The 12299-nt window shown below is 52.7% G+C and overlaps 1 protein-coding gene across 1 annotated transcript in view; it reads left to right on the top strand.

The window, feature by feature from the left end:
* The window catches only part of NR5A1 (nuclear receptor subfamily 5 group A member 1), a 65593-nt gene that overhangs the window by 15667 nt on the left and 37627 nt on the right, over positions 1–12299 (top strand). Inside the window, exon 4 of the mRNA XM_075120403.1 lies at positions 4483–5127. Coding sequence (XP_074976504.1) covers positions 4483–5127 — 645 coding nt within the window. The remainder of the gene's footprint in view (positions 1–4482; positions 5128–12299) is intronic.

Here is a 12299-nt window from a genome sequence, read left to right as displayed (position 1 = left end):
TTGTGAAAGATGCCACACCAAGTGCCCTGGGGCCTGCCCGCCTCTATTTATTTGACAGTTCAGGTACAGCCCAGGTAGGAGCTGTGCAAACTTCCTCTGCAAACCCCACTGTGCCACAAGCCTGGGTGGCAGGAGTCATTTCTAAGGGTGTCGTCACGAGCCATTCTCTCCCAGTGGTACAGTGGCACCGGAGGTAGCAGTGACGTCACAGCTGACGAAGAGAGGGCTCCGGTGGGCATGAAAACCTGCTCTGAGCAGAGAGAAGCACCTGAACGCTCTCTGTGTATGGGGGCTTTTATGCCGTGTTAAGCTCTGGAAATGGGAACAAACCATTGTAGTGCAGACAAAGGATAAGTGTGGAAGGGGAGTTCGGTCTCTCTGGCTCATTCAGTGCTTGGCCTTTCTGTGGAGGCTGCCACCAAAGGCGCAGGTTAGTGCTGACCGTGGAGGTGGTTTTCACGTGCTCTCTGTGAGGAACTGGCCTAAGGCAGCCATATAACCTATGGCCCAGCCACTGGAGGGTAAATCAGGTGGGATCTCAAACAATGACGGAGAGGTGAAGTGTTCTGTATTCCACAGGCATTGTTGCCCTTAGCCAGCCAGCCCCCCAGAGAGGCTGTTTCCATGCAAATATCCCTAGGTATGAAGGAATGAAGGGACCGCTAAAAACTGAGGATGGAGTGGAGGTCAAGGATAATCTAGGCATGGCCCAATATCTAAACAAATACTTTGCCTCAGTCTTTAATAAGACTAAAGAGGATCTTAGGGATAATGGTAGCATGATAAATGGGAATGAGGATATGGAGGTAGACATCACCATATCTGAGGTAGAAGCGAAACTCAAACAGCTTAATGGGACTAAATCGGGGGGCCCAGATAATCTTCATCCAAGAATATTAAAAGAATTGGCACAAGAAATTGCAAGCCCATTAGCAAGAATTTTTAATGAATCTGTAAACTCAGGGGTTGTACCGTATGATTGGAGAATTGCTAACATAGTTCCTATTTTTAAGAAAGGGAAAAAAAGTGATCCAAGTAATTATAGGCCTGTTAGTTTGACATCTGTAGTATGCAAGGTCTTGGAAAAAATTTTGAAGGAGAAGGTAGTTAAGGACATTGAAGTCAATGGTAAATGGGACAAATTACAACATGGTTTTACAAAAGGTAGATCGTGCCAAACCAACCTGATCTCCTTCTTTGAGAGAGTAACAGATTTTTTAGATAAAGGAAACGCAGTGGATCTAATTTACTTAGATTTTAGTAAGGCGTTTGATACTGTGCCACATGGGGAATTATTAGTTAAATTGGATAAGATGGGCATCAATAGGAAAATTGAAAGGTGGATAGGGAATTGGTTAAAGGGGAGACTACAACGGGTCCTACTGAAAGGTGAACTGTCAAGTTGGAGGGAGGTTACCAGTGGAGTTCCTCAAGGATCGGTTTTGGGACCAATCTTATTTAATCTTTTTATTACTGACCTGGGCACAAAAAGTGGGAATGTGCTAATAAAGTTTGCAGATGATACAAAGCTGGGAGGTATTGCTAATTTAGAGAAGGACAGGGATACCCTACAGGAGGATCTGGATGACCTTGTAAACTGGAGTAATAGGAATAGGATGAAATTTAATAGTGAGAAGTGTAAGGTCATGCATTTAGGGATTAATAACAAGAATTTTAGTTATAAGCTAGGGACGCATCAACTAGAAGTAACGGAGGAGGAAAAGGACCTTGGAGTATTGGTTGATCATAGGATGACTATGAGCTGCCAATGTGATATGGCTGTGAAAAAAGCTAATGTCATCTTGGGATGCATCAGGAGAGGTATTTCCAGTAGGGATAAGGAGGTTTTAGTACCATTATATAAGGCACTGGTGAGACCTCACCTGGAATACTGTGTGCAGTTCTGGTCTCCCATGTTTAAGAAGGATGAATTCAAACTGGAACAGGTACAGAGAAGGGCTACTAGGATGATCCGAGGAATGGAAAACTTGTCTTATGAAAGGAGACTCAGGGAGCTTGGCTTGTTTAGCCTAACTAAAAGAAGGTTGAGGGGAGATATGATTGCTCTCTATAAATATATCAGAGGGATAAATACCAGAGAGGGAGAGGAATTATTTAAACTCAGTACCAATGTGGACACAAGAACAAATGGATATAAACTGGCCACTAGGAAATTTAGATTAGAAATTAGACGAAGGTTTCTAACCATCAGAGGAGTGAAGTTTTGGAATAGCCTTCCGAGGGAAGTAGTGGGGACAAAAGATCTATCTTGCTTTAAGATTAAACTCGATAAGTTTATGGAGGAGATGGTATGATGGGATAACATGGTTTTGGTAATTAAATATTCATGGTAAATAGGCCCAATGGCCTGTGATGGGTTTTTAGATGGGGTAAGATCCAAGTTACCCGGGAAGGAATTTTCTGTAGTATCTGGCTGATGAATCTTGCCCATATGCTCAGGGTTTAGCTGATCGCCATATTTGGGGTCGGGAAGGAATTTTCCTCCAGGGCAGATTGGAAGGCCCTGGAGGTTTTTCGCCTTCCTCTGTAGCATGGGGCACGGGTCACTTGCTGGAGGATTCTCTGCTCCTTGAGGTCTTCAAACTACAATTTGGGGACTTCAATAGCACAGATATAGATGTGAGGTCTTTTTTAGGAGTGGTGGGTGAAATTCTGTGGCCTGCATTGTGCAGGAGGTCAGACTAGATGATCATAATGGTCCCTTCTGGCCTAAATATCTATATCTATGAATGAGGGAGGAAAAATGGGAAGAAACTGGATTCTCTCTGGAGAGAGCATTCTCCATGGAGTGCGAGTGCCGCTTCAAGGAAAGTCTCTGCAAACATCTCCTGCCTCCTGGCTGGCTTTCAGTCCCTAATCAATGCTCCCCTGTTCCCAGCTAGTCTCTGAGAAACTCAGCCAGCACTGTGGTTCTGTTGTGCAGTGAAGGTTGCTAAAGGGGTTTCCGAGGCTGCAGTGAAAGGAAAGGTTAGTCAGAGGCCTTTTGCAGAAATAACGGCTGATGCACAAACACTTGATCTCTCCACTCAGAGTGGGGTGGCAAAGCTAGTTGCTTTCCCTGTTTGAACACATTTTCCATGGCTTCCCAAGCCCTGGGTTCACCAGCTGCCCAGCCTTCCTCACATCCGTCCGCGCAGATCTCCAACGCGGAGCTTTCAACTATTTGAGGCTCTTCCAAGAGTGTTTTTTTAAGGCAAAAACACTCTTGGGAACGGCTGCCGAGGAAAGTGAATGATCTTGTGAAGCAAAGAAGCACCTGTTTCCTAGAGCAGTGGCACATTCTTGTGTTTCTTTTGGGGTCCAGAGAGAACGTCTGTTTCTTGGAAAGGGGAGAGGTTCTAACGGGGGTGAGCAGCTTGTTGCAAAACTCCTTGGGCAAAGTTTTAAGCCAATTTTAATCACGCGCACACCAGGCCAGACTCACGGCTGGTGCAAATCAATACAGTCTGGTTGAAGTCAATGGAACTAGGCTGGTCTACACCAACTGTAGATCAGGCCAATATATTTTGGAGAGCTCTCCTGACCATTTGTCTTGCGTGTAATGGTGGCGTTGGAAGGGACTGACAGGAAGGAGTGCCCAACTGGATCCAATTCAACAAAATCTCAGAGAAACTATTGTAACTCCCAGTCATTCCAAAGTCACGAGTCAAGATCCAGCAAATTGTGAGGTTATGTTTAAAAATCTTGAGATTTTAAAAAACAATAACTTGGGGTTGTTTTTATTTGCCTCCTGACTTCACATTTTCAAGCTTTTGTCTGCAAGAACGAGCACTAGAAACTTAATTTGTTTTCCCCTTTTTTTTAAATGAAAGATGAGATTCTCACATATTCACCTGACTCCAGGAGCTTGGGCTTTAAGAAAAGCACCAATATTGCAAGACTTGTGATAAAATAGTGAGACTGGGCAATGCTGCTGAGATATAGTTTTCTGCAAATTGAAACTCTTTGATTTGATGGCTAGTGAGTTGCAGTGCAGGGAGTGGCTGAAGATGGCCTTACTGCTGGGGCTATGCCTGCTGGGGGGCAGGTCTGCGACACTGATCTAGACCCCAGGAGAGAAGCAGCTCTGTCATGGAGGACGGGGCCTCAGGAAGTGTTCTCAACCTGATGCTCTTAGTATTCCAGGGCCAGTGGGGTTATACTGCCTCACTAGGACAGCACCCCCTACTCGCTGCTCAGAAGCAGCATAACTGCCCCAGGACAGACTCTGCACCAGGAGCCCTGTGTCCCGATGCAGCCGTCCATCACTCCAGTGATGGAACGGCTGCAGGACAAGATGCATTGTTTCACCAAGAGGGTGTTTGGGTACTACCCGGCCTTTTCCCCTCCTCCTCCCCACCCTCTTCCCCCCAGTCTATCTGGACAGAGCCCTCAGGGTTATTTGCCATGATCTTTTGGGGTGATAAGGCTCCCCTAGGCTAAGCTGAATTCCAAAGGCCCTTCTTTCTCTCTGCCCCACAGCTGTGCGTGCGGACCGGATGCGAGGAGGCAGAAATAAATTCGGCCCCATGTACAAGCGAGATCGTGCCTTAAAACAGCAGAAGAAAGCTCTGATACGCGCCAATGGCTTTAAGCTGGAGACTGTGCCTCAGATCGTGTCCCCAGTGCAAACTGACTACAACCTGTCCTCCACCATCCATGGCATCCATTCGGTGTCCAAGAGCCTGCCTCCCAACCCGGCCACTATGACGCCAGTCGACTACGACAGAAGTCCATATGGGACGCCATCCTTGGGAATGACTGTGCCAAGCCACGGGGCACTGTCCAGCTACCATTACCCATCCTTTCCCAACCGCACCATCAAGTCAGAGTACCCTGACCACTACACAAATTCCCATGAGTCCATGGCCAGCTACATGTATCCAGATGCCTATCCCAACAGCGCCCCACCCGACATCCCAGAGGTCATTCTCAAGCTGCTGCAGCTGGAGCCTGATGAGCCCCAGGTCAAGGCGCGGATACTGGCTTGTCTGCAACAGGAGCAGGGCAAAGGCCGGCATGAGAAACTCAGCACCTTTGGCCTCATGTGCAAGATGGCAGACCAGACCCTCTTCTCCATTGTGGAGTGGGCACGGAGCTGCATCTTCTTTAAGGAGCTGGAGGTAGGTGGTTTGCTTGGCTGGTCACTCAAGGGTGGGGCCTGCAGGTACGTTCCAAGAGGCAACCCTTGGGAATGAAATAGACAGTGGGGCTTAAATTTGCCCAGCAGAGAGGGACCCTGCAGGCCCCTCACACCACTAAAGCCCTTAATAAGGGGCCAAACTAAAGGGTGTAACTGGTGCAGGGGGCCTGGTGTGACCCCCTGGGCTGGGAGGAATCCATCCTGTGGCATCTGGCTTCCACCAGTCTGTGCACAGAGCAGGATACCGAGTCACTGGCCTGAGGCAGGTCCCCCCCCCCTTCCCGCACACTCCCGGGGGCACAAGGATGCTCAGACCTGGAGCTGGGCACAGGGAAGGCAAGAGAGGGGGAGACCCCAGCGTGAGAACCACAAAACTGCCCCAATTTAACTGTTAAGTGTCTGGACGAGGAGCCTGCAGGCTCAGCTCTAATTCTCCTTAGAAGCCTCTTCCCAGGGGACAGGGCAGCTCAGAGCCCGGGCACTGGGAGACAGGAACTCCCAGCTCCCCAGTTCAGATCCCCCCCAGCCACCTCTCCTGGTGGCTGTGTGCTGGCCTGGCTGAAATGGGTTTAATGGGTCTCAGCCCAGTCCCTAACGGAGAGCTGCCTGCACCCCAGTGACACTAACTGGTGCCCTCACCGGCAGCCTTGGCCTCCAGACTGGGGGAATTTCCTGCCGTAGCAGGGGTGGGGGGACATCACCTGGGCTTTGACCAGCTGCCCACACTGCTGTGCTTGCACAGACCAGAGTCTGGCATGGGTCTGCCCAGCTGCCTCTCGGCAGTGCAGTTGCTGTCACGTGACCCCAGCCGGGGGTGGGTACCTCCCTGCATGAATCCCCAGCTGCTGCTGCCCCAGATGTGGTACCTACAGGCTCTAGATCAGTGACACTCCTCAGGGTTTCAGGAGCCAAGTTAGCAATCAAAATTACCAGAAAGAGCCACAGATGGAGCTGCAACCAGCTTGCTCTTCAGCAGGTTGCTCCAACTCTAGTTCTCTGAAGTGGGAAGTGGACAGGATCTCTGCTGACCCCCAGAACCCTCCCACCCTGTCCCCCCTTCCATCCCACACACATTGCAGAGTCTGGGAGAGAGTCTGGTCTTCATGCAAATTACTGCTTTTTTCTTTAAAATAGCTGTCCTGCCTCTTCCTCTGGGCCAAACGTAAACCAAGCAGTTTATGTGCATCCCCTGGCATTACTGCATGTGGCCACAGATTTGTTTATGTAGGACCTACAGGAAGTATCACACTCAATTCCTTAAAAATTATTTAGTGCAGAAGGATTTCCCCCCTCCCCATAATGACTTGTTTGGAGTTCAGGGGTGAGGGGAAGTGGGGGTGTCATCCCCAGAGGACTGTACTGGATTTGAGTCAAATTCATCCCTGGTATGAATCTGCTGAAGTCAGTAAGGTTACAACAGGAATTAATTTGGCCCTTGAACAGCTGGATCTGTCTGGGGAGCCATGCTGATTCCCCTGTTTCACAGGAATTGAGGGTCATGGGGTCTAGTGATTTTTTTAAATTTTATTTAATTTTTTACAGCAGCAAGGAGTGAATAGGTTGTTTTCTGACGCTTCCCCAGGCAGCAGGTGCTGCTCCCAGCCCAAGGGGGCAGGCCTAAGGCAAATCTGTGAGCTGGATCTGATTAACCTCTAGCAAAGCTCTGGGGATATTTGGGGGTGGGATTCTGGGGTGCATGTCGGTTCGGGGGTGTGGCTTTTGCTCTGAACCTGTTTGCCCAATGCCTCAGAGAAGCATTCAGCGGCCTGAGCACAGGGAACCACGGACTCCTGCTGGGAGTGTTCTAAAGACCGAACAGGGGCCGTTTTGGGAGGAGTCCCAGGACATTTGGACTCTAGGCAAAGTGAGGCAGTCGGCAGAGTGAGATGCTGTAATGGGCAGTGAAACTGGAGATCTGCCCTTAGCTCCCAGTCAGCGCCTGTCACCAAACCCCTGCAAAGCTCCGGCGCTGGGCCCTGTCCCGGAGCTGCAAATGAAAAGGAAAGGTGGCAACCTCCAGAGTAGCTCCCTCAACAGTGTCCCAACGTCATTATGAGCTTCCATGGCGACCGAGCTGCTTCGCTGGGGACAGCCAGCCCCAGAGTGGCTGTGGCCCACGGTTCTGCTCCTCTCCAGACCATCTCAGAAGCTGGGGTCTTTCGCGCTCTGGCCCCCTCCTTGGGCCTCCAGAGCATGGCAGTGTGCTTCCCTGCTCAGAATAACCTCTCCCTGCCCAGAACAGTGCCAGGAAGTTGCATTGTGGAAGCATTTTTTGTTCATTTCAATCATATCAGTGTTCTGCTTGGATTCTGGGAACGGGGAATTGTTGTTTTGCAGGAGATATTGTAAACAGTGGCTTCAGCTTGCTGCTGCCTTGCTGGGTAGCCTTGTAATTCCATTGTCCGTGCGGTTACACCATTCAGGCATGGCTTTGCTCCATGTGAATACAAATCCATCAGCCCCTCTTCCCCCCAGAGTGACACGTGCTGTACAATAGCAATGCCAGGGCTTCACCTAGTCAGGACTCCGCCCGTGTGCCGGCCTGGTAAACAAGTGTCACACTGTGTAACAATGCAGCTAGAGGACGCAGTCCCTGGAAACTGGACTCCACAGATCTCCGGGTCTCCTAGTGCCAGGAACGCTAGGAGATGGGTTTTGGTGGGCAGAGATTTAAACACAGATCAGTAGCTACCTGCTTTGGATAGGTTAGAGCGGGGCTGCGGTCCAGCAGTGCCGTTGGTAAGTGATTCAATCCTGTGGCCTGCGTAGTGCTTGGGAGAGCACAGGCCCCGCCCAACCCCAGATGTTCGAGCAGGGCAAGCCTTGGGGCGGATTTTCTATCCTTTCAACATGAGCTGTAGGAACTTGGAGACTCCTGTTTTCCTTTGGCTGCGTTTCCTTCCTCTGCTCGAGGCTGAGCATGTGGTACTGGCAGCAGAAGCTGCTGTCAGCCCCCATCACTCCCTGGTAAAACCATCTGCAATCTGATGCTGCGCATCCTGCGTGGTTAGTGCCGCCTTGACCTTATTTTGCTGATTTCAAGAATGCTGCAGGGCAGATTTCTTCTTTGCTGGGGCAAAGCTGTCACCACACTGGGGCCAGAGACTTCTTCACCCACTCTGGCTTGGGATAATTTAATGGCAGCAATAGGTTTGTGTGGCTAAGAAAAGAACATTAGTGAATGGATTGAGCAGGCAGTTCTCCTGGGGCCATTTACAGTCTATGGTCATGACTGCTATTGGGCACAGGACCAGCAGGTGGAAGCAATATATAGAGACCGCAGCACTCACGAAAGAAATACAGCCACCTCTGGGGTGGAACATGGCAGCCCTTCAGCAATGCAGAGCAACACTATACGACATTTTAGGTAGGAAAGGATGAATGTTGCTTCCTATGGAAGTTGCAAGGGGGAGTGTAAGAAAGTGGGGCTGTTTCTGGCCCTAACCCCTATGTGCTTTACTGGCAACACCTAAAGGCTGCAAAGAAGACGGAGCAGGGAGATTTCTATTCCCCTGGGGCAGGAGCTGTGCAGGGTTGACGTGAGTAACTCTGTCTGCCCCTGTCCCCCTGATCCCTGCATGGGGGCAGTCGGGGGCGGAGGGTGCCCTGGGGGTACCACAGCCCTTAGGCAGCAGTAGGGAGGTGGCTGTTGCATGTGCCAGGGGCTGAAGTGGCCTTTGCAGAAAACCAGATGACCTAAAGCTGTCTCCTCCCCCTGGGCTGGGCTGTCTGCGTCCTGTGCCCAAGCACTGATCTGCCTTCCAGAGCAGAACCGCCCAGGACGCTGGGGCTAGGATTATTGCTTGTTTGTGTTGCAGCAGTTCTAGGGGCCCTGTCAGGACCCAGAGCCCTGCTGGGCTACGGGCTCCATAAACCCAGGACAAAGCTCCAGCCCTGCCCTGAAGAGCTTCCTGTGCGGAAAGTGCCCTGGGCCACAAGCGATGGTGAGCTTCTTGGACAGGCTGGGTGTTAAGGGGCGCTTTGTTCTCTGGGGCAAAGGGGGTGTCCAGTCTCAGCTGCTGCAGATCTGTGTTTCCACTGCGGCTCACCCGGCCTGCGCGCTCTTCCCGGGGAGCCGGGGCTAGGCCCAGGCCTTGGGGGTTTCTTTCACAGCAGTGCTCAGCCGGTGGTTCTCTGCCTGCTTTTCGCTGTGGCAGCAGGATGGTGCAGCAGCCCCAAGGATGCCCTTCTCCCTGCTCCCCACATCTGCCCAATGAAAGCCAATGGGTCGCCAAGGCGGTAGATGAACTCCTGCCAGCACAGACTTCAGAGCGTTACACTAAGGCCACGAGCAGGGCTAAAAACACAGCCAGAGCAGTGCATGAATGGAGCTGGGGCATTTAGGGACTCTCAGAATGGGGGATGCGGGCTGCCTTGGCCATCACAAAGGCAAGTACTTTCTCAGGCATGTTCCCAGCCAGTTTCTGTATTCCCGCGGAGGCATTTGCTGTCAGCTGCCGATGTCGCCCCATTGACACGGGGTTCATGAGACGGTTCCTTCCCCTGCAGCGTGGTGTCACCCCTCCCCTGCAGCCTCCAGTGCTCTGGGCTCCCCGTTGCCTTTCCGTGGGCAAGTTTCAAGGCCAAGCTGCTGTCGTGTCCCCTGCTACTTCTGAGAAGCCCAGGGAAGGGGTGCGGGGTGTGCCGACACTGCCCCAAAGGAATGGGGCTAGGAAGGCTGCCAGCCTCCCAAAGCACCCCTGGTAGGCTGGTGCCCCAGATATGGGGGAAGCCAAGAGTGGAGCCTTTTAAAGCTTCTGCTGCTGCTCCTTTGTGTGGGGGCTTGAGGAGCGAGCAGGGAGCCTCCCAGCAAAAGAACTTAGATGGTCCCTGTCTCTGTAGCATCTGAGCACCTCTCAGCCTTCGAATGGCTTTATCTTCAGAGCCCCCATGAGGCAGGGCAGGGCTGTTCTCCCCATTGTACAGGTGGGGAACTGAGGCATGGTGAGGCTAAGTGACTTGCCTAAGGTCACACTGGAAGCCTGTGGCAGAGCAGGGAATGGCCCCCAGACCTCCAATGGCTAGTGCCCCACACCTTTTGGCTGCCAGGCAGCTGCTGTTCTCTGCACCCTCCTTACCCAGGAGAGCACACATGGCTGTGGGCTCCCAGCATCGAGCAGGAGCCATGCAGGGCGAGTGCCCCTGGGCAGTGTCTGGGAGCGGGTGCTAAGCAGTCAGTTTATTTTCCGGGTGGCGCATCATTCTCTTTGCCGTCCACTCTACGGCCCCCGGGCCCTAAAGCCAGGCACCAGGCACCTGTGATAAGAGAAGCAAATTCTAGGGAGTGTCAGGGCCTCTCGCACATGCTGTTCCCATGGGCCTGGTGTGTGTGCAGCGGGGAGCGGAGCATGCTTCTCAGATCTTTTCCACAGGCCACTTTGGGCATGGGCTGGACAGGAGGCTGCTCGGGCCAGTGCTGTGACCTGCAGGAGACAAACCCCGCCCCTCCGAAACAGGCCAGCATGTACAAGGCATTCTGCAGGGAAAAGCCAGCCAGACCTCCCTGCTCTAGGACTCCCTCCTGGGAGCATTGGGAACTGCAGGAAGTGGGCTGGAGAGAAGTCAGCTCACTGTTGAGGAGTCCAGAGAGAACGGGGAATGGGATGGCTCGGGGATGGAGGGAGCCAAAGGGGGAAAGGAGCAGGTGTGTGGAGTGGAGCAGGGGCAGGGCAATGCTGATATTGCTCCTAAGGCAGCAGGGGTTTGGGGGTTGGGATGGCTTTGTGTGTGAAGGCTGAGGGGCTGTGTTGCCTCAGGGTAGGGGGACCATTCTAGGCTGTTTCTAGGCTTCTGTGGCACAGCAAGTGGCAGAAAACCTGGAAGTGGGGGTGCAAGCTAGAGAACCGAGCCTCTGTTGCTAGCGCCGACCGTCCCTCGTGCCCTGCCTGGCGTTGCAGATGCGGCCGGGCTCTCGCCCTCCTGCCAGGCTGAGCCCTGTTGCCTGCAGTCACACGCTACTTGCGCACTCCTGTGGGGGCAGCTCTCTGTCCAGAGCCCTCCCCGCACAGAGGGTAAGGCCCATCTCCTGGCCTGGCTGCAAGGCGGGCTCGCTCAGGGGCCTGGCTTCCTGGGCTACTGTCTGTTGAGCTTTCCCAGCTGGCGGCAGTCTGGCGGGCCTGGCCCAGCTGTGCTGGGATCTCAGCGGGGGATGGCTGGTTCAGAGCAGGGAGCCGCAGCCTAAGCGCGTCTGCGCGTCTCTGACCCAAAGGAGGAAGACGATTCTGGGGCAAAGGGTCCCAGGGGCTGTCACCAGGCTCAGGGAAGAGCTGCTATTTAACAAACCGTTGACTTCATTTTGTTTTTCACTAGTAGTTCAAAGATAACTCCCAGAATGAGCGCACCACTGAGAAAGCAGGGGGTGAGGCCTAGCTGCCCGGGGTAGGGACACATACGGGTCTGCTCGTCATCGACTCAAGGGGCCGTCTCTTTGTGACACCATCACAGCCATGGGAACTCCCAGCACTGGCTGGGATAGAGCTCAGGTCTCTGAGCTCCAGGGGAATCTCTGCTAGCCATTGAGGTGGTCTCCACGGCTCTCCCGTTCACCTCTGCCTGCCCCGCCCCTCTGAGGTCTCGGAAGAGGATGGGAGATGCCTGTCCCTCCCGACCCAGCTGTATTAGCCTTTCATTAGCGGTGTGGGGCACGAGCCATTGGAGGCCTGGGTTCCATTCCCTGCTCTGTGACAGACTCTCTGTGTGACCCTGGGCAAGTCACTTAGCCAGTAGTCACTTTTGCGTGAAGCCAGGTGCCTCTCACCTGCTTTGTGAGGGACAACAGACCGTCCCTGTTCAAGCGAACTGCCTTCTGGTTCCAGTACAGTTCTTTGTGCCAGTACAAAAGCTGGACTTTCAGGGCTGTTAATGGGGCTTCTGGAACAGTGCGTTGCCGCTGCAGGGAAAGGGGGCGCAGAGCTGAGGTCAGAGAGGAGTCTGCCCCCCCAGCTGTCAGTCCAGCACCTGATGCCAGCGCTGCATTTACTTGGAAAATAATTTTCAGAGGGGAGGCACGTCTGCCTCCCCATCTATTACCAGCCCTGAATGCTGGTGATTTGGAGGGTTTGTTTCCAGAGACCAGGGGCTTGTTTCCCAAGTAAATACACAGCAGGCTGCAGTTCCCAACCCAAGGTGGCTGGTGAGCAGCACGTTAACCCCAGCA

The sequence above is a fragment of the Caretta caretta genome, chromosome 16 (assembly GCF_965140235.1).
Source record: "Caretta caretta isolate rCarCar2 chromosome 16, rCarCar1.hap1, whole genome shotgun sequence".
In the NCBI taxonomy this organism is placed as follows: domain Eukaryota; kingdom Metazoa; phylum Chordata; order Testudines; family Cheloniidae; genus Caretta; species Caretta caretta.
This window is presented reverse-complemented; position numbering and strand designations above follow the sequence as displayed.